The following is a 22,055-nucleotide window of genomic DNA, read 5'->3' as shown; positions in this document are numbered from 1 at the left end:
TCCATGTGAATGATCTGAAAAGACTTCTCACCCGAAAGCGACAGACCTACAACAATGATTCAGCACTTAGGACTCCTGGTAGGTGACAGTTAAAACTATTTTTATGTTTACATTATGTTTTTTGAATTGTGAATGGCTAGCTCAAGCATATAAATGAAAGGAAAACTTCTTTTTTTGATATTTAAATGACTGCTGTATATGGAGAATTGACACAATCCATAAAAATAATTGAACATACAGACTGACAGATGTAAGTTTAGGGAAATGTGGTATTGAAAAATTAAAATTTGATTATTTAGCATGATTGACGTTAAACAAAATGTACCTACATTTTCCATAAAAACATTTCTTGATTTCTTTAAAAACATTTTTACAGGTAGCTTATCCTGTTGTATTTGCTGCCATTTTTGTGTGTGGTATCGGTGGGACATTTCATTATGGATACAGCGTGTCTGTGATGACCTCCCCCTCTGTTGTAAGTGAGATACTTTACTAAATTAAAATACAGACAACCTTAAGCTGTATTTTCAGCATGCATAGACAAGTCTATACCTGTTCACCTTGTTGTAGTTTATAAAGGAGCTGGTGAAGCAAACATGCGTGCAAAGATACGGTCTCTCCCTGGAGCCATGGCAGCTCTCGCTCATCTGGTCCTTCACAGTGTCCATTTTCTGCATTGGGGGTTTACTGGGGTCGCTAACAGCTGGTTCACTGGCGTCAAAATTTGGCAGGTTGGTGTACATGAGCATAAAAATTCCATATTCTGTTTAGCTATTAACATGGCACTGTCAAAGACATGCATAAATAGATGTTCTGCGTTGGCCTCAGGCTCTAAGTCTCTGTTTTCCTGTCCCATAGAAAGCGATGCCTTTTGTTAAACACCTTTGTGGCTATACTTGGCAGCGTGTTGATGCTCTTGAGTAAAACAGCCATGTCCTTTGAGATGATCATGGCAGGACGATTTTTCTTTGGCATTAATTCAGGTAACCTTTTGAGCAAACTCACTGGAGCTAGTTTCCCGGCTGTCCAAACTGTCACCTCATTGAATCTGGTCAGATTGTATATGTGTGTTGTTGATTTTTCCTGTTACTTTAGGAGCCAGTCTTGCAGTTTATCCAATGTACGTCATGGAAATCGCTCCTCGGAAGCTGAAAGGGATTGTTGGCGTGTTCATTGGTTCCTTCATGTCTTTGGGGAAGTTCTCTGGCCAACTGCTGGGGATCAGGTGAGGTAGCCTACATGTGAAAACGAAAGTATCTCACAGTCCTGTGAAAAACTAAGTACATCTCGTGATTCTAACACCTTCAGCAGAAATAACCAGAAGTAATCATTTTCTGTATAACATCATCATTCTCTCATTGTGGAGGAAATTTGGCTCACTCTTCTTCACAGCACTGCTTTGGGCATTCATTTAGCTTTCTTAAGAGCTCACCACAGCATTTCAGTCAGGTCTTAATTTTGACTGAGTCACTGCAGCCAATGCAACAGGACTGCAAAGGGTCAGATCATGTGGTATTACAATGTGGGACATATTCACATATTTGTAGACATTTTTTTGTGGATTGGTAAATTTCATCTGGCCATTTCTCTGTAAGATGCTCTTTTGACTTGTTACCGTTAGCCTAATTAGATGCAAAATGTTCCTTCAACTCCTTAGTAAAACTTAATTTCCCAGCCTTTCATTGCACATTCCCAGCTTTTTTGAGCTGTCTTGTTGCCATGAAATTCATCATGAGCTAATATTTTACATGAAATTTTAAACAACATATCTTTTCTATTTTGAACAAAATCTGAAATTTGAAAATCATTTGCATTCAGCTTTTATTTGCATTCTACACAACATCACTACTTTAAGGTTTTTATAGTATTTAACTGTATTTCTGAAAAACAGTCCTTTATGGTTCGTATTATTTGCAATTGCAAAAAAAGGAAAAAGAACAAAAAAGTGATAGTTGCAGGGATGGATGGCCACACTTCAAAGGCAGTGGAGGAGGCTAAAGTGATGTGGGAGTGGAGGGAACAGGGTTGGATGGTACATCAGGGACATTTGAGTGAACATGACTGCGCAGGTCCCGCTTCAGTTTCAGGCCCCAGTCCGCGAGATCTTCAACGCACACCTCCGGCACAGCTTCAACAGCATTCCGAGGGAGACTGGGGACATTGAGTCCGAATGGACCATGTTCAGCGTCTTCATTGCCGAAGCTGCTGCATTGAGCTGCGGCCGCAAGGTGGTTGGTGCCTGCCGTGGTGGTAATCCCCGAACCAAATGGTGGACACCAGAGGTGAAGGGAGCCACCAGGCTGAAGAAGGAGTCCTATCGGGCTTGGTTAGCCTGTGGGTGTCACGGTTTGCGGGGCAAGCCGTGTGGATTTGTAGTAAGGACCCAAAAGGCGGCAGCTCTGGTGCAGGTGAGTGTTTATTTACAGGGGTGTAAGTACAAACAGCGGTGGCGACAAAACATGAAACCGGAAACCTAAACTGGGTAAACTAATAAGACAAACCAGAATGAGGATGCAGGGAGGTCCGGAGAAATACATACGAGGAGACGCAGGGAGACCAAGGGGAAACAACACAGACGAACCAGCGATTACTAAGACAGAAAATACAACTTAAATACACTCAGAACACAGGGAGATTATACACAGGTGGGAGACACAGCTGGGAGTGATTAACATGACGAGACCAGGGAGGCAAACTGAAAACACTCACATAAGATGCAGACCTTCACAATAAAACAGGAACACACGGGGGGAACAGGGTAAACACCAATTAGAGAACAGAACCAAAATCGCGAAGAGAAAACACAAAACGCTGGGTCAAAAGGACCCAGGATCATGACAGTACCCCCCCCCCCCCCCCCCCCCCTCAAAGGCTGGCTCCAGACAGCCCAACAAGAAACAAAACAGCCAGAAAAAACAGAAAACAACCCGACCAGGGCGGGCGGCGGGGGCCCAGGAAGGAGGGCTCGAAGCAAAACAAAACCGGAGCACCAGAAGGCCAAAAGACAAAAACAAAAAACGAGCCCAAAACCAAAAGAAACGAAGCACACCAGAACACAGGAAAAAACAGAGCCCAAAACAGAAGAGTTCAGGGGGCCGACAGCACAGGAGTCCAAAACAGTTCAGGGGTCCGACCGTGCAGACGGCAACGGCGGCCACTCAGGCGATGGCGGTCCGGGGGCCGGCCGTGCGGAAGGCAACGGCGGCCACTCAGGCGATGGCGGTCCGGGGGCCGGCCGTGCGGAAGGCAACAGCGGCCACTCAGGCGATGGTGATCCGGACCAGGGGAGGCTGCAGAGGCTGGACCAGGCGAGGATGAAGACTCGGATGAGGCTGGACCAGGCGAGGCTGAAGACTCGGATGAAGCTGGACCAGGCGAGGCTGAAGACTCGGATGAAGCTGGACCAGGCGAGGATGAAGACTCGGATGAAGCTGGACCAGGCGAGGATGAAGACTCGGATGAGGCTGGACCAGACGAGGCTGAAGGCTCTGAGGCTGGACCAGACGAGGCTGAAGGCTCTGAGGCTGGACCAGACGAGGCTGAAGGCTCTGAGGCTGGACCAGACGAGGATGATGATGATGCTGCAGCTGGCGAGGATGATGATGATGCTGCAGCAGCCGGCGAGGATGATGATGATGCTGCAGCAGGTGGCTGGACGGGCTCCTCGGGCCCTCCAGCTGAGACAGGTGGCTGAACGGGCCCCTTGGACCCTCCAGCAGAAGCCATCACAAAGCCAGCAGGCATGGAGTCCTCTGGCAGACATGAAGGCAATGGGTGCTGTGCTGAGCACTGGCCCTGCTCAGACAGCACTGACACGGAGTTGTTCTCTGAGGGCTGCTTAATCTTCAGGGGTCCAGAATCAGCTGGGGACTGAGACCTAGCCTCTGGGGAAGCCCTGGAGTGCAGAACGGTGCTTGAAGCAGCTAAAGCGCGAGAAACTCCCTGACTGGACCTTAAATCTTCTCCCTGCATGGAGTGAATGAGTGGAACCGGTACTGCTGGAGCCAGAGCTACGGGTAGCGGGGGCACTGGAGCTACTGGGGCCTGCGCTACAGGCGGCACTGGAGACTGAACTGAGGGTGGCACTGGAGACTGAACTGAGGGTGGCACTGGAGACTGAACTGAGGGTGGCACTGGAGACTGAACTGAAAGGAGCACTGGCTGCGGGGGAGCTAACTGAGCTGAGAGTGGCTGCGGGGGAGCTAACCGAGCTGAGAGTGGCTGCGGGGGAGCTAACTGAGCTGCCGGTAGCTGCACAGGCGATAAGCAGCTCGCGTTGACATCCGCCACACAAAACGCAGCCCCTGAATGAACAGTCATGCAGTCTGAAAATGAAAAAGAGTCCTCACTCACCACAGCCGGTGATTTAGAAGCCCGAACGTACGGCTGTGGGGTGGCGCGCTTGCGGCGCGATCGGCGTTTCCTCCCCGCAGACGGCTCCGACGGGCCGGGCAAGATCACATCCGGCGAGTCGGGCAGCGAGGCAGGAGTGGCTGAGAGAAGGTGAGGTGTGTGCCGGAGAAAAGCCTGTATGGTCGGAGGAAGTGAATTCAGTAGCCATGGCAGGCCGGAAAAGAGACGTTGTAGCCGACCTTCCACGGCGCGGCGAAGCTCGTACGGAGGATTCTCCAGCCACAGCCCGAAGAGGATCTCCACATTGTAGCCGATGTCATCCTGGAGCTCCTCGGACGGATTGACTGCCGCTGGGTCCATGGTGGCTGGTTCGTTCTGTCACGGTTTGCGGGGCAAGCCGTGTGGATTTGTAGTAAGGCCCCAAAAGGCGGCAGCTCTGGTGCAGGTGAGTGTTTATTTACAGGGGTGTAAGTACAAACAGCGGTGGCGACAAAACATGAAACCGGAAACCTAAACTGGGTAAACTAATAAGACAAACCAGAATGAGGATGCAGGGAGGTCCGGAGAAATACATACGGGAAGACGCAGGGAGACCGAGGGGAAACAACACAGACGAACCAGCGATTACTAAGACAGAAAATACAACTTAAATACACTCAGAACACAGGGAGATTACACACAGGTGGGAGACACAGCTGGGAGTGATTAACATGACGAGACCAGGGAGGCAAACTGAAAACACTCACATAAGACGCAGACCTTCACAATAAAACAGGAACACACGGGGGGAACAGGGTAAACACCAATTAGAGAACAGAACCAAAATCGTGAAGAGAAAACACAAAACGCTGGGTCAAAAGGACCCAGGATCATGACAGTGGGACTCCGGAGGCAGCCGACAGGTATCGACAGGCCAAGCGGAATGCGGCTCGGGCAGTGGCTGAAGCAAAAACTCGGGTGTGGGAGGAGTTCGGAGAGGCCATGGAAAAAGACTTTCGGGCTGCCTCGAAGAGATTCTGGCAAACCGTCAGACGTCTCAGGAGGGGAAAGCGGTGCTCTACCTGCACTGTGTATAGTGCTGGCGGAGCGCTGCTGACGTCGACTGAGAAAATTGTCAGGCGGTGGAAGGAATACTTCGAAGACCTCCTTAATCCCACTGACACGTCTTCCGAGGAGGAAGCAGAGTCTGGGGATGAGGGGAATGACCCGCCAATTTCCGGGGGCGAGGTCACTGAGGCAGTTAAACAACTCCTTGGTGGCAGAGCCCTTGGTGTTGATGAGGTCCGCCCCGAGTTCCTGAAGGCTCTGGACGTTGTAGGGCTGTCCTGGTTGACACGCCTCTGCAATGTTGCGTGGAGATCAGGGGCAGTACCTGTGGACTGGCAGACCGGGGTGGTGGTCCCCATCTTCAAGAAAGGAGACCGGAGGGTGTGTTCCAACTACAGGGGGATCACACTCCTCAGCCTCCCTGGGAAAGTCTATGCCAGGGTGCTGGAGAGGAGAGTTCGTCCGTTAGTCGAACCTCGGATACAGGAGGAACAATGCGGTTTTCGTCCTGGTCGCGGAACACTGGACCAGCTCTTTATCCTCTCCAGGATACTTGAGGGTGCATGGGAGTTTGCCCAACCAGTCTACATGTGTTTTGTGGACTTGGAGAAGGCATTCGACCGTGTCCCTCGGGGTGTCCTGTGGGAGGTGTTGCGGGAATATGGGGTGTCTGGCCCATTGCTACGGGCCATTCGATCCCTATACAACCGTTGCAAGAGCTTGGTTCGCATTGCCGGCAATAAGTCGGACTCGTTCCCGGTGGGTGATGGGCTCCGCCAGGGCTGCCCTTTGTCTCCGGTTCTGTTCATAATTTTTATGGACAGGATTTCTAGGCGCAGCCAAGTGGCGGAGGGCTTTCGCTTTGGTGGCCTCAGAATCTCATCTCTGATTTTTGCAGATGATGTGGTTCTGTTGGCTTCATCGGGTGAGGGCCTCCAGCTCGCACTGGAGCGGTTCGCAGCCGAGTGTGAAGCAGCGGGAATGAGGATCAGCACCTCCAAATCTGAGGCCATGGTTCTCAGCCGGAAAAGGGTGGAGTGCCCACTCCGGGTCGGGGATGAGTTCCTGCCCCAAGTGGAGGAGTTCAAGTATCTCGGGGTCTTGTTCGCGAGTGATGGGAGAAGGGAGCCGGAGATCGACAGACGGATTGGGGCTGCAGCTGCAGTAATGCAGACGCTGCACCGGTCCGTCGTGGTGAAGAGGGAGCTGAGTGTAAAAGCGAAGCTCTCAATTTACCGGTCGATCTACGTCCCTACCCTCACCTATGGCCACGAGCTGTGGGTAGTGACCGAAAGAATGAGATCGCGGATACAAGCGGCAGAAATGAGCTTCCTCCGAAGGGTGGCTGGCCTCTCCCTTAGAGATAGGGTGAGAAGTTCGGCCATCCGGGAGGGGCTCAGAGTAGAGCAGCTGCTGCTCCACATCGAAAGGAGCCAGCTGAGGTGGTTCGGGCATCTGACAAGGATGCCCCCTGGGCGCCTCCTGGGTGAGGTGTTCCAGGCATGTCCCACCGGGAGGAGGCCCCGGGGCAGACCCAGGACACGCTGGAGAGATTATATCTCTCGGCTGGCCTGGGAACGCCTTGGTATTCCCCCGGATAAGCTGGAGGAGGTGGCTGGGGAGAGGGAGGTCTGGGCCTCTTTGCTTAGGCTGCTGCCCCCGCGACCCGGCCCCGGACAAAGCGGATGAAAATGGATGGATGGATTATTTGCAATGTATTTAAGTGCAATTTATTGCACTTTGTTACCATGTATGAAAGAATTATATGCAAAAATCTTTGTCCCTTTAAAACTTTTCATAACTGTGTTTTTGGAAGCATGTTGCTATTTTAGATATTAACCTGTGATAACTTGACTATTGATGTTATACTTGCAGTGAGTTACTTGGTACAGAGAAGCTGTGGCCCTGGCTGCTTGGTTTCATCGGTTTCACTGGGTTGTTTCAACTCATCACCCTGTTCTTCCTGCCAGAATCTCCCAGCTTCCTGTTGCTGGACAGAGGAGACCAACGAACCTGTGAAAAAGGTGTACAAAAACATTTTTAGCCTTAGGGGATTTTTTTTACTTAGTGACTGTTAACTTACCATTTAAATCTCATGTTTTTTCATGCCACCTTAGCTTTAAAGCAGCTTTGGGGCAATAAGGACTACAGCAGAGAGATCGAGGAGATGCTGGAGGAGAAAGCTGCCCTGCAGAGTGTCCGCAGCTACTCAGTGTTGGAGCTGATTCAGAACAAAACGATCCGCTGGCAGCTGATTACTGTCGCTGTAACTTTCACCTCAGTGCAGCTCTGTGGCATCAATGCTGTGAGTGTATATGCTAGAAAGAGAGGAGTCTTTCTTTCACCAGTCTCTGTAATCTCCTTTTTTAGATTATGTTCTTTCAAAAAATCCTGTAATGTCTAAATATAATAAAATGTAATAAATACATAACTAACAATAACAGTGAAATATTCAGCAGGAAAACTGGCCAGTTTCAGTAAAATGAATAGAAACATTACACAGTTTCTTATCTGTGTATGTTTAACTTCTCTACAGGTGTACTTTTATTCTTTTGATGTGTTTCGTGCGGCGGGAATCCCAGAAGAAAAGTTACGATACACTGCCTTGGGGACAGGGCTCTGTGAATTTTCTACTGTTGTATCCTGTGTAAGTACTCTTTCACTGATATCCAATCATGTTTGTATCCAATAAAAAACGGACTGTCCAGCAAAATATAGGTGCTCAGCTCAAGAACGACAAACTTTAAAGGACAAAAAGTAGTGCAGCACAATGACTGATCCAAAGGTGTTTACTTGTGCAAACAGACTAGCATTTCAGCAGGTGGAGCCAGAGTGGACAAAAACTAACAAGGGCAACTTGTGTCCTATGACTCATCGTCATTTCTTTGTTCAGACTTCTGTTGAAATGTTAGTCACTTAGCACAAGCCAATTTTAGGGAAACTTTGTGTTTAACATCCTGTAAACACTCTATCATTAATGTTTGTTTTATTTACTTCCTGCTGATGTATCAAATCATTTAAGGGAAAAAACGTCTGGAGGTCTCACCAGTGATGTAAATGCCTTGTGGCAGCTGTTTTCATGTGTAATCGTAGCTCCCCCATGTGGCTGTTTAATTAATTGTTTAATTTTAATTCTGTGCAAAACATTTACAGCAGCAGGCTAAATCTGTTCTCATGTTGCAGTTCATGATTATTAACAGAACAGGAAAAACGGCCCTGCTCTTCAGAGGCTACGCAGGAATGTCTGTGACACTAGTTTTCCTCACCATCACTTTGTACCTGCAAGTAAGTCACTGCAAAACTAACCACTTTTAAAAATATATTTATATATACACTACCAGTCAAATGTTTTAGGACACATTATTTTTTTTCCATTTTTTAATTGAAAATTACGCTGTTTAATGTCTCATTACACCCTGAAATGAAAGCATAGTACAAATAAGCTGTTGGAGTTAAAAGAGAAATCATGGAATCAATTTATAGACAAAAATGTATTCTAAAGTTTTGATTTATCAAAGTAGCCAGCTTTGGCAGATATAACAGCTGAACACACCCGTGGCATTTTTTCTGCAATAGAAATCCAATATTCTTCAGGAAGTTCTTCCCATATCTTTTGCAGAAGTTCCCATAAATGTGTGACACTTGTAGATTGCTTTGCTTTCACTCTTCTTTCCAGTTCATCCCAAACCAGCTTGATGGGGTTTCAGTCTGGAGCCTGTGCTGGCCTCTCCATGTTTTCAAGCTAATTATCTCATTCTTTTTTTCCTGAGGTAGTTCTGGTAAAGCTTGGACTTATCTTTTGGGTCATTATCTTGCTGTAGGATAAACCCCAACTAGGCGCATACCCGAGGGTGTTGCTTGGGGCTGCAGAAAGCTGTGGTAGCCGTTTTGGTTCAGGGTCCCTTTCACTCTCACCATCAAATTTCCTTCCCCACATTTGACAGTTGATACCACACACTGTGAAACCATCCTTTCGCCTACTCGAAAGGGTAGTTATGATGGGAAGATTTCAAATTTTGATTAGTCCATAATACCTTTTTCCAGTCTTCAGTAGTGCAATGGCAGTGTTTCATGGCCCAGGCAAGCCTTTTGTCTTATTCTGATTATTCTTAGCAATGGCTTTCTTATTGCTACTTGTCCTGTTAAACCTGCTCAAAGTCTTCTCTTCACAGTTGAAACTGGGACTTGCTTATTACGACCTCTATTAAGCTGTGCTTGAAACTGTTGTCCTGTGAGCCGCCTATCACGCAAACTGTTAACTCTCAGAAACTCGTCCTCAGATTCAGTTGTGGCTTTGGGTCTGCCAGAGCTCTTCCCGTCTGAGTTTCTGAGTGCCTTTTGATGTCGAAGGAAACTGTACTCACTGACACCTTTACTTTCTTTGCAATTTCTCTGTAGGAAAGACCTACATTTTTAGGTGCTATGATGGTCTGTCTCTCTTCCATTTTTCTCGCCATTTTTGTAGCCACACACTTTCTGTAGTACAATACTGTTCAACTGATGCTCACGAGGGCATGGTACCACAGTGTGTTCCAGCACTGCTTTTATGCAGACAGAGGGGCCAGTAAGTAATCCAGAAAAGTTGCAATTAGTAGCACCAGCTTTCAATGGTTGATCAACCTCCATTGCTGAACGACAGCTTTAAATTGTTAACCCATTTTGTGTTCCCCGAAAAAGACCTTTTTTAAATAATTTTGAAATGTATATTATTTTTTAGTTTTGGGTAAACTTACCTTCACAAAAAAAAAAAAACATCTGGCAGTTGACCACTTACCTTTGTACCATTTCAAACTATTCACTGGACTTGAATGACTTGAATTGTGATAAATGACTGGAAAAATTGGGGTGTTCTGAAACCTTTGACAGATAGTATATACATCTGCATATTTGAATAAATAAACAAACTTAAACCCTTTTGTTTTCCTCAGAGTCAGGTCTCCTGGATGCCGTACTGCAGCATGGTCCTTATTTTCCTCTGTATAGTCTTTTTTGCCATTGGTCCAGGTACGTTTATCTCTCAAGCTAATATTTCTAAAGACTGTAAAATTAACACCAAGAAGTTTTTCTTTTTGACCAAACAATGAGGAGATCTTATTGTAGCATGTACATTTTCCCCAAAGTTGGAGTTACACCTAGTCTTCCAGGGGAACTCTTTGCTCAGCCTTTCAGATCGGCTGCGTACACAATCTCTTGCAGCCTCAACTGGTTAGTCCTGTTTGTGGTTGGGATGGTCTTCCCCATCCTAGTGGTAAGTATGTTAAAAGTATGTAAAATGTGGCATATTTTTAAGATCATTTGAAATGTGTCAAGCACAAGGACTGACAAATTGCCTCCAAATGCTTTATTTCCAGGAGAAACTGGATTACTTTTGCTTTCTCATTTTTCTGTTTTCTTGCTTCATCTGTGGGCTTTATATGAAGTTCAACGTCCCCGAAATCAAAAATAAGACACCGCTGGAGATCGCTGCAGAATTTGATAAGATGCATTGCAAACCCAAAAGAGAAGACGTGACTGAGAAGTACGCCAATAGAATCATATCATACGAAACCAAACTGTGATTAGATTTATTAAAAAAAATGAAAATATGCTGTTAAATGTGCAGCTTGAATTAGTCACTGTATGTCAGACAGACAGGATATGAATGACGTTAATAAATATTTAGGATTAAACTGGTCATCAAGGACATAGCACAGAGGTTTTTTTTGTTTTTGTTTTTTTTACTGATGAAGGACATTCACACTGCACCAAAATAACTGTGTAATACAAAAAACAAATAAATGACAGAAAAGTCATTTTATCTACTATAAAAACGTATTTTCTTTTTTTCTTTTTCTTTCTTTACAATGGATACGCAGTAAGATAAAAAACAAACAAACAAAAAATTAAATATAAAATAGGACATTTTCTGTCAATGAATAATTTATTTCTGTTTCCATACCTGAACTTTTTTTGTAATTTTTAACATTTCTGTCAAACATTTTCTTACAGTTTATACCCGAACTTTCTTTCATTTACTACAACAGTATAGTATATGGCGTAGAAAAACTGAGCTGTGCTGTTGTAACTGCACTTCTTTTTCTTATGTTAAGATGTCTTAGGGATTCAGTGTGTAGTTAAATGTCTTTACACAGACAGAAAGGAGAGTTTCACTGGTCCAGCCCACTTATGATCAAAGTGGGCTGCATATGGCCCATGACCCATATTGTGAGTTTGACACGTTATAGATCTTTCACTCTTGTTTGATTATTAAAAAAATGATTTTAAAGTGAGTTGTAGCAGCATTTTTTTCTATTTGCGTTTTCTTACTTTACTCTAAAACTTTAATATCAGACCTTAAAATATTGTTGTGTTTGCTCTTGTGCTTTTTGCTATAAGCTATGATTTTTAATTTCTCCTCAAATGTGGTAAATCAACCATAAATTACACAATAATATTTAACTCGTCTGAAACATGATGCATTTCTATAGTTGAAACTGCTCCACAGTCTTTTTCCATCCTGACCAGTTGTATCACTGGAGTGCCGTTTAAATACTGATGACGTTTTTCCACCTGTGTGACACTATATATAGAAAAAGAGGGTTGGTTATGTCATGGTGGTGTGTCATGCAGATAAGTCCCAGCCCAAAGGGACTTACAGTACAGCACATAGAGAAACAACCGCACTACACAAACCACAAATGTACAAAACATGAGTTTTACAAATAATATTTGCTACAAAACAAACAAAAAAACCCAAAAACTGCGAAGCTCAAGTTTGATGTAAGTTACTAAAAGGTGAAGAGATTTAAAAGCATACTTGAAAACGCATTTTCTTATTTTTCTTAAAGGGGCAATGCAGTTTAACATATATGGAGCATGAGACAGATGTGCAGCACATAGTATATAGCTGTTGCCTATTTCCAACACGTTTCCCTTGTTGGGCTTTTACATTCACAATGCATAAACAAAATGACAACATTCAATTACGTAAAAGCACCTGTGTGACACTATACATATGAAGTTAACAGTGTAAAAACGAAGAGAGGGAGACTGAAAGAGAAATGAAAATGATTTCCAATGTATGGATGCTTGTATACAGTTTTTCTCTTCCTGGTGACCCTTAAGGCTGCTTTGTGCATAAATGTGAGGATGGGGATGTGTTTCTGGGTGAAATTGGACAGTATGTCTCCAAATTGTTGCTGTTACTTTGAGCGCATGCTGCTGATAACGCTTCTGCACATGAAACGCAAACCAAATGATTCATAAATCAAATATCAGAAATGTTTTGCTTTGATACATGCAGCGTGTACTTGAGCTGCTCGAGTCGCAGCGGGACTGACAGCCATCAGCAAAACTCCCATTAGTTACGCACACATGTAGCCTGTGCACATGTGTGTGCCTCTGATAACACAATCTACCCACTCCAAGCTGAAAGCTCCGCAGCACCATGGGTGTCAATGCAGGGGGGCGGCAGGCTGCGTGCGCGTGTCCCACGGCCGTTTACGTCATTAATGAGCACTTAGTCAAAAGGAGGGGTTTCAACATGTGCACAAAAACAGAGAAGACGCTCAGCGGCACGCCTACAAAGTTTTGGGTACATTTGAGAATTTAAATACCTCTTTGAAAAGAGGAGCTGCACATCAGCAGGTGTGGACCATGGAGGCAATGGACACAAGCATCTCCACCGAGGAGAAGAAGAGGCGCCTTGAACAAAAGTAAGTTCAACTGGGGGTAATATTGCACACGAATATGTAAACTGCTGCTAATTGAAACACTTTTTAACCTAAAGATGAATTTCCACGATCAGAATTTCTAAGGTTTTACAATATATTTTTAAAAAAAGAACACAAAAAGAAAAGAAAAGTCGTCAGTTTCAGCTCTTTCTTTGCATTTTTGCTGATCACAAGTTAATTACGTATTTTTACATCATAAGAATACTGTTGCTCATATAATAAGTTAGACAATGAATTGCAAAAAATAAATTAAAAAAATCCACTGGTATATTTCCACAACTTCCAGTGCTTTCTGACATTCTGACCTATTTCTCTATTCTGAAAGTTTGCAATCTAACCTACACAACTATTTGAATCATCAGCTTATTCAGCTGCTTCCTGTCAGTAAGTGCTCCTGCATCAGAAACACTCCCTTGCTGACAGCTTTTATTTTCTGTGTGGAACTCAGGAGAAACACATTCACAGAACAAGAGCTTACAGATTAATTATTTACAGCAACTCTATATGTATGAACTGTCAGGAAAGGTTGAGACTGGGCCATCCTGGTGCTGCAGACAGGCCTCCCTGCTCTGTGTGGTTAAAAGGTAGCATCTGGGGGCAAATGATGTAGAAAATACATGACAGACAAAAATACGTCATGATTATTTTTAATATGTTGTTCAAAATACACCATGTTAAGTATTTGGCAGTCATTTCAAACATCTGTGATGACATTGGTTTTGATAACATCTTTAGCCTCCACCCAGCACCACCCTGACTTGAGGGACTTCAAGGGTAGGATAGGTTCAAACTAAGTATGGAAGTCTCTGAATTTCTTTGGTGGAAAAGAGAAATTAAATCATAGCTTCACACACTAAATGACTTCTGCCCCTTGAAGATTCATTTAATCCACATCTCAGGGCAGACCTGATGTCAAAAAGCCAAGACGCAAACTGAACCTTAGGAAACCCATTCTGATAAATGAAAACATCAAATTGACCATAGTGCATAAAAAATGAATTTCTATGACTGTCTGCCTTCAGCTGTGTTTCTGTTTGATCACAGGGTGTTTGTCAACAGAAGCCTGACGCTGGAAAATATTAAATGCTATGGCTTCGACATGGACTACACGCTAGCAAGTAAGTAGAAGCAAAAAAAAAAGTTTAATCATCTTTATTTATTCTATTTGATATTGAGTTATCTGTACTTCTCCTTGCTTTCTGAGGAACATGACTGTGTCTAGCACAGAGAGTCATAGGATTATTATTTACCTACAAATCCTTAAGTTTGCAGTGTTGTGATGATGTCAGCTATACAATGTTTACATTTGATACACTTGGCCAAGAACAGTACAGTTTATGTATAACTGTATAATAACGTCATTTTTACTTTTACTTTAACTTGATTGTTTAATTTATGTTTACTGCACACTTTTAAAAATTGCCACCTATTTATCTATAGTACAATATATAGAGTGTATAATGGTCTAGATACCAACAGGATACCATGTATCCTACCAATAAAGTCATTATTACTTAACAAAGGATAAAACCCTTCCCTGAGCAGAATGAAGTATAAGGTACTTAATCTATATTTGTTCATTTTTAAACTATATTTTGCTTATCATACTTTTTACAGCATGTGTATAAAATATTAAATCACCCTGAAGATGCTACATGTTGTCTTCATTCATAATTTTGAACTCTCTGTGCTGAATTCTTCATTTTAGTTTCTGACTTTCCTTTCAAACAAGCTGCACAACAGTGGATGATTGTGTATTCATGTTTTTGCTGTGTGCATTTCTGCTTGCAGCGTATACGTCTCCCGACTACGAGAGCTTGGGCTTTGAGCAGATACGAGACAGGATGGTGTCCATTGGATACCCTCATGAGATTCTGCGCTACAAGTACGACCACAGCTTCCCCACTCGGTTAGTTCCAAGTCGATTTACGCCACAATGAAGTAGCCAATCAATTCTTCTTATATTTTTTTGTTTGTTCTTGTCTATTATTGATAAACCTTCTCCCCTTTTCTCCCCCTCAGTGGCTTAGTGGTTGACACTACATATGGGAACCTCCTGAAGGTGGACTCAAATGGAAATATATTAGTCTGCAGTCATGGCTTTCAGTTCCTCAAAGGGTAAAGTTGGAAACAAGTGAATACAGTAAAGAAAATGTTTGTATAATCTATCTTGTACTGTTTGGAATGATAGAGATCATCGAGGTGAGGACAGGCAGAGAGAAAGAGACAGAAACATAAAGACTAAAACCCAAGCAAGGCTGGGCCAGTTGGATTCAACACACACACACACACACACACACACGCACACACGCACACACACACGCACGCGCACACACACACACACACACACACACACACACACACACATATATATATATATATATATATATATATATATATATATATATATATTATGAAGTAATAATATACACCTCTATATATACCACTAGAGTTAAATTTATATTAAACAATCAAGATGTGATTAACTTATAAACTTTCAGCTTTAATTCAAAAATTACATTACAGTAATTTTTATACACAGTCCCCTATTTTCTGTGACAGAGGGCTCCCTGACAGTTTCATAGCCAGGTGAGGTCCTGGTCCAAGTGCATAACTATATTTGAAACTCTCAACAGGAGGTACAAAGAGTGCAAGTGAAGAAGGCCATCATCAGACTGAAAATCCCAAATAAACTTCAGGGAAGAAACGTAGCACTTGGTGACATCCATTCTTCTAGACTTTTAGACTTCAGACAGTTACTGACTGCAAAGGATTTTTATTGAAGTATTATAAGCAATTCTTATATATAAAGTAATTTTGGTTTGTTCAATTGCTGTTGAGCCTCTGAAAACAGGGGAATGTGTATGAACATGGCTGTAATTCCATAAACTTGTTTTAAAAAAAATCAAGTCAGCATAAAATTGTTAGATATAGACACAATGTCAACAAACAGTTATCAACATCAGCGGTCTCACTTGTGTAATTAAGTCCCACCTTTTTTTTGTTGTTATAAAAAAAGCAACATCAGGTTTCCTTTTAAATATGAAAATGAGATATTACCTCACTGAATAAAAACTGGTTTGCATTGATATCCAACAGACAAGGAAGAAAAAAAAATCTCAAAATTGAGTAGTTTTGTTTTGGCCTTTATATTGTCTCACTGAAATGGCTGTCAACTTCTTCTTTTTTGCTTGTAAATCGCAGCAGTCAGTACAAGCAAGTGAGTTCAAAGCTAAGAATTTACACAAACTAGATGTAAATTCACGCACGTTTGCAAAAATGTTTTTGTTTCTCTGCAGCCAGTCAGTGCATCTGGGTTGTTAACATTGATCCGTGTTATCATTTTGTGCCACAGTAAAGACATTCACAAATATTACCCAAACATGTTCATCCAGAGAGACGACACTGATCGCTTTTACATCCTGAACACTCTCTTCAATCTTTCAGGTATAAAATCCTGCACTCTGCTATACTTTGTGTAAATTTTGTTTAGCGTCTTTGCTTTTCTACAATTTTTCAAATTTTCCTATGCATTATAAACAATTTACGATTTATATGCACCCTGCAGAGACTTATCTCTATGCCTGCCTGGTTGACTTCTTTACTGGATGTACCAGATACACAAAGTAAGTCACATATTTTATCCATATTATATTAAACTATCATCCCACCAAGACTTGGAGAAATATTCACTGTTGAATAAACTCTTTGTCCCTTCCATACCTGTGTTAAACTCTTCCAGCCTCCTGAAAGGTTTCCAGCACGGTGACTTGCTAATGTCGTACAGAAGCATGTTCCAGGATGTTCGAGATGCCGTGGACTACACTCATGATACGGTGAGTTCACAAAACCCGCCAAAGTGCAACGTTAAACACAAAGAAAATGTGTGGACTTCTCAAAATTACAAAATGTTCAAACTGTTTTTTAGGGATCCTTGAAAGAATTAACTACCAAGAATTTGGAGAAATACGTTGTCAGAGATGTGAGTAAACTGAAAAGATTATCAGTCTGAGTTTATGTTAGCAGACTGAAACACTGAAAGTATAAATGTTTACAGCCAAACCTCCCTGTGCTCCTCACCCGGATCAAAGAGGTGGCCAAGGTTTTCCTCGCCACTAACAGTGACTACTACTACACCGAGGTGAGTGTGCCATGACTAAAACCTTCCAACTACAAAGGAAAATCAATGCCCCCATCGTCAGCTACACCTTGCTATTACTAGGTTGGACCCCTTTTTCCTTCAGAATTGCCTCAATTCTTTGTGGCATATATTCAACAAGGCCCTTCCTCGGAGAACAAATTCTGAGTCTGAATGTTGAAGCCAAAAGTTTGAGATACTGTTTCCTTTATGGCTCAAAGTAGTCTGGCTTCTCTGGGTTCTGGCACAGCTAAACGCACTGAGTTGCTGCCATGTGATTGGTTGATTAGATATTTGCATTAACAAGCAGTTGAATAGGTAGACCTAATGAAGCGGCCTGTTAATGTTTATGAGATCATTGTAAATGATCATTCTGCCTTTTAAATCATTCTAACTGTATATTTTACACTTTACCTTCTTCATCAAGGTCATCATGACATACCTGCTGGAAAGTAATGTGAAGGTAAGGCATCTTCAACTGTGGTTGGACTTTCTGTCCTCTAAAGAGAATCATGAGAATGACATTAAAAAAAAAAAATTTTTTCCTTCCAGCCTGGAAGCCCCAGAAAGAGCTGGCGCTCGTATTTCGACCTTGTCGTTGTGGACACCAAAAAGCCGCTGTTCTTTGCAGAGGGGACTGTGCTGAGACAAGTGGACACGGTGTGAAAGAGTGTTTGAAGAGTTGCATCACAATGTTGAGCATCAACAGTTTCCAGTAATCTGTTTCCTTTTTATACACAGAACACAGGAAAGCTTCACATCGGGACATACACCGGTGACCTCCAGCATGGAACAGTCTACGCAGGAGGTGAGACAGCACTGAGTTTTCCTTCGACTATTTTGTCCTTATTAGTAACGTTCAATTCTGTTCAGTTCAGCTGCTTAACTTGTGTTTTCTGGTTACAGGATCCTCAGACATTGTTTGTGATCTGCTGGGCGTCATAGGCAAGGACATCCTCTATGTCGGAGATCACATCTTTGGCGACATCCTGAAGTCTAAGAAGAGACAGGGCTGGAAGACTTTCCTGGTCGTTCCTGAGCTCACCAAAGAGCTGCAAGTGTGGGAGGAAAGGAAAAGTAAGAACAATGATCCACTCGTTGTGTGCTGTTTTACTGTTGTGTCATGGTTTTGATGCAATACTTGGTTTTTCAGATATCTTTGAGGAGCTCAAGTGTCTTGATCTCTACTTAGCTGAACTTAACAAGTGAGTCTATTTTTTGTTTCGGTATATTTCCTGTAGATATGTTTAGATTTGAAAGGCACTCAGATCTGCAGTTTTTAGATCGGTGAGCTTTACCATTACTATAATTTAAAATAGTTAAACCCAATGAAATAATCAACATGTTCTCATAAGGTGCAGGGTTCTATATGTGGCTAGCAGGTGGAGCACAAGCACCCACAAGCCCCAGTTTTGGAAAAAAAAAAATCCCATCTTGTGTCATGAATAGATGGGACAGACTAACATTTTATTCAGTAACCATATGTAAGATTTTAAATGTTTTATTAATTCATGCATTTTTACTGGAAATTAAACAAGTTTGTTGATGTTTTGCAGCTCTTGAGATTCCAAACGAGAGAACTCTTCGCTGCGTATTTACTCACTAACACTAATGCTGATAAGACTTGCATTTGATTTTTCATTTCCTACATGTGACACAGTTAGATAAAGTGACATAGCACGTGTTCATTTTTCTATATGTGTCTTTTGAAGGCACCCAGACACCACCAGTCAAGAATATCGTGACATCGGTTCCATTCATATGAGAATGAAGGTGAGCTCTGCACACCACAACACAGTATTTTAAACATTTCCACACCTTAGTTGTGGATGCGCGTAAAGTTCAATGCATTCGTACAACCTACACTGTACCTTCAGCTGGTATTAGAAATGCTTTTTTGGATTCAAATTCTGCCTCATTCTCTGTATGTTGAAAGCTCAAAGTCCTGCATGGGAGCTAAATTATCACCACCATGAAATAAATATGTCTCATATGTCCTGAGATATACCTGGAATACGTTTTATGTCATTTTAAATGCATAAATGCACTTCTAAAATTTACCACTACGATAGCAATGCTTCACTATTGTAGCAGAAGAAAACCTAAATGTGTCTGTGCAGCATAACTGTCGTTCAGCACCATTACAGTTCACTTCACCACTTTGACAGTGTTTCTATTCCTTCGCTCTACATATGGTTAAAACTACACTTTTTAAAGTATTGAGTAACTTTCCACAGTCACCGAGTTGTAGCACTAGTTGGCACAAGTCACCCATAGTGTTAAGGTTCACAGAATAAGTGTATTTTTTAATAGTAAATACAGGTGTTGGCATGTTAACAGTACGGAAGACATAAAATTGCCTTCGATGTTGAAATCATGTGCTGATTTGTATTTTATGGAAACTGTTCGGAGTCTGTTTACAATCCCCGATTACACTGACACGCCCAGTACCATAGACTGTATGAAAAAGATGGAACAGAGTCCACCAAAGGCTGTTCAAAAGTGGTAGCGAGGAGCAAAAGGTGAGTTTGGCTACAAAAAAACCTGAGGATGTAACTCATTCGTGTGTCATACTGAAGGATACCCAAGCTTTCCATAAACCAGACCATAATCAACTTTTCAGTATGACTCAAAACTTATAACCATGAGTGTTAACAATAAAAGTGTTTGCTGAGGTCATAAATCAAGTGAACAGGGAGTCATGTTACAATAGACTTTTATACATTCTGACTTGTAGCCAGCTGGTGGTGATGCCCCCTGCTGGCCTTTGGAAAAAATACAGGTTTAAGGCACCTCAAAATATGCTTTAGTTTTCAGACCCTGAGGTTGTGTCTAGCTTTCATATACAGTCTACTGCTAAAAGGACAGAATAAAAGAAAACAGTACAAAAAAGTTTATGGTTAAAATGAAGCTGTTTTTGAACAAGAAATCCTCCCTGAATGAGCAAGAATGAACATGCTCCTGGAATGTGTCTCTCATGCCAGAGACTTGAACTGTACACTGACACATTTCCTCTGTGGAAATTTACCATCCATGGACACTCATGGTGCAACATGATTTCCAACACAACAGCAACTGCACTCTGCTATGAAAACTGTAGAAGGACAGTAACACTAATGACCGAGTAACAGATAATATCTGTGGTCTCCAAGACTGCAGGGAAACCTCTGCACGCTCCTGAGCGTAACACGAATCTCCTTAAAACAACACGTCAGAGGTAGATTATGACTTTTGACTCCCTCTGTCTATAAGAAGTCTATTCCCAAAAAAGTAAACTTTCTTAGAATTAAATTGGACTAAGCAGGAAGTCAGATTGGTATATTTTCACTCATCAACATTTAAAATGTTCGATGTGATGTGTGCCATTAAGCCACTGCATTGTTTATTTTATACTTGCAGTTGCTGACCTACAGGATGGACATGTCATATGGCCAGATGGGCAGCCTCCTGCGCAGCGGCTCCAGGCAGACGCTGTTCGCCAGCCAGCTCATGCGCTATGCAGATCTGTACTCTTCCTCCTGCCTGAATCTGATGCATTACCCCGTCAATTACCTCTTCATGGCTCCTCCAGTCCTGGTCAGCCCTCCTCTTTGGTCAAACATCACAGAAAGGAGATGTTTGTCTCTTTCATCATTTATCCTGAGAGTCTTTTTTTTTCTCTCTCAGATGCCCCACGAGGTTGTTTCTGAGGCATCTCCAGACTTTGTGTCATCGCCGCTTACTCTCAACAGCTATCCTCTCACAAACAAAAACTGAGGTAACAGATCTTTATGATAAACTGTATTTCTTCTCTACATTTGTTCATGTTAAAAAGTTCACAAGTAGTTCATTTGTTTCTTCCATTGCAGTGACGGCAGAGTCAGACTCAGGGATGAAGAAGCTACAGAGTAATGTGCATCTTCTTGTCATTAACATTTCACACACTGAAGACGGCTGCTTGTACCCGTGCACACATGAAGGGTTTATTGTAAACCTAAGGTGCACAGACTAGCACGAAATTAACTTACTGCTCCACATGCACGCTGACAGTTTAGGATTTCAAACAGAAACAGACTCAGTGTTTTTACTTCTAGTTTTAAAGGTTATGTAATGGTTTATTTTTTTTTTTAAATGTTCAAAAAAAGGAGCTTTACTCCATAATCTGTTGAATTGGTTCAATAAAACATTCATAAAATCCGTTTTTATTGTTCTCAATGAAGTAAAGCTCCTAAATAAGCATATAAATCAGTTTTGTCTAAGAGAGATAAATAATATTCAGAATTTTTTTTGTAGTTGTTGCAATCACAGTTTTTAGATGTGATTTTTCACACAAAAATATAAGTATTATTATTTTAAAGCTCAGCAACAGATCGTTTAAACTAGGAGGCAAAATCTTAAAAATATAGCAATATAGCATACTTTAGGAAAAATAACGTGTAGTTAAAGATTTTACTTTCTGCATTAAAGTTTTTGTCCAGTGGGTGGCGCCTGATCACCTCTGCAGCCCACCTGAGGATTGATTCCTGTGTGGTTGAATGAGTTTATTTTTATACCCACAACAAACATATTGAATAGTTTTATCTCCTTAAACAAATATTTAATCTTCCAAAAAGCTCTCATCACTTTTATACCAGAAACATTTATCTCACAGCTGTTGCAGAAGCTCGTCTTGATCGTTAAACTTAAATAAGTTACATTTATTTTGAATACATGAAAGCAGAAGCAGATGTTAATATCAGGAGCCTCCATCTGGGTATTCATTCATCATGGAGAGCACCAACATAAACAGATGTGACGCAATCCATGAGCAAACACCTAAACACACT

The 22,055-nt window shown here is 42.3% G+C and overlaps 2 protein-coding genes across 2 annotated transcripts; both read left to right on the top strand.

Annotated features, from left to right (window-relative positions):
- Positions 1-372: 372 nt before the first annotated feature.
- On the top strand, positions 373-11,643 carry slc2a11l (solute carrier family 2 member 11, like). Its single transcript, XM_085463575.1, has 11 exons — positions 373-475; positions 571-731; positions 859-983; positions 1,096-1,225; positions 7,276-7,424; positions 7,518-7,705; positions 7,937-8,047; positions 8,584-8,685; positions 10,329-10,404; positions 10,521-10,648; positions 10,752-11,643. The coding sequence occupies exons 1-11, from the start codon at positions 458-460 to the stop codon at positions 10,956-10,958; spliced, it is 1,395 nt and encodes a 464-aa protein (XP_085319701.1). The 5' UTR covers positions 373-457; the 3' UTR covers positions 10,959-11,643.
- A 1,283-nt stretch (positions 11,644-12,926) lies between these two features.
- Positions 12,927-21,749, top strand: nt5c2l1 (5'-nucleotidase, cytosolic II, like 1). The gene is made up of 18 exons (XM_085463574.1): positions 12,927-13,094; positions 14,157-14,230; positions 14,904-15,021; positions 15,135-15,230; positions 16,468-16,559; positions 16,681-16,738; positions 16,855-16,948; positions 17,041-17,094; positions 17,170-17,253; positions 17,678-17,713; positions 17,803-17,910; positions 17,992-18,058; positions 18,157-18,327; positions 18,404-18,455; positions 18,963-19,023; positions 20,650-20,826; positions 20,917-21,007; positions 21,099-21,749. The coding sequence occupies exons 1-17, from the start codon at positions 13,036-13,038 to the stop codon at positions 21,004-21,006; spliced, it is 1,491 nt and encodes a 496-aa protein (XP_085319700.1). The 5' UTR covers positions 12,927-13,035; the 3' UTR covers position 21,007; positions 21,099-21,749.
- The last annotated feature ends 306 nt before the right edge of the window (positions 21,750-22,055 follow it).

The sequence above is a fragment of the Copadichromis virginalis genome, linkage group LG7 (genome assembly GCF_057382275.1).
Source record: "Copadichromis virginalis isolate Kocher_CV1m ecotype Utaka linkage group LG7, C_Virginalis_male_GT1.1, whole genome shotgun sequence".
Lineage (NCBI taxonomy): Eukaryota > Metazoa > Chordata > Actinopteri > Cichliformes > Cichlidae > Copadichromis > Copadichromis virginalis.
The sequence above is the reverse complement of the archived record's forward strand: the minus strand, read 5'-3'. Positions and strand labels throughout refer to the sequence as shown.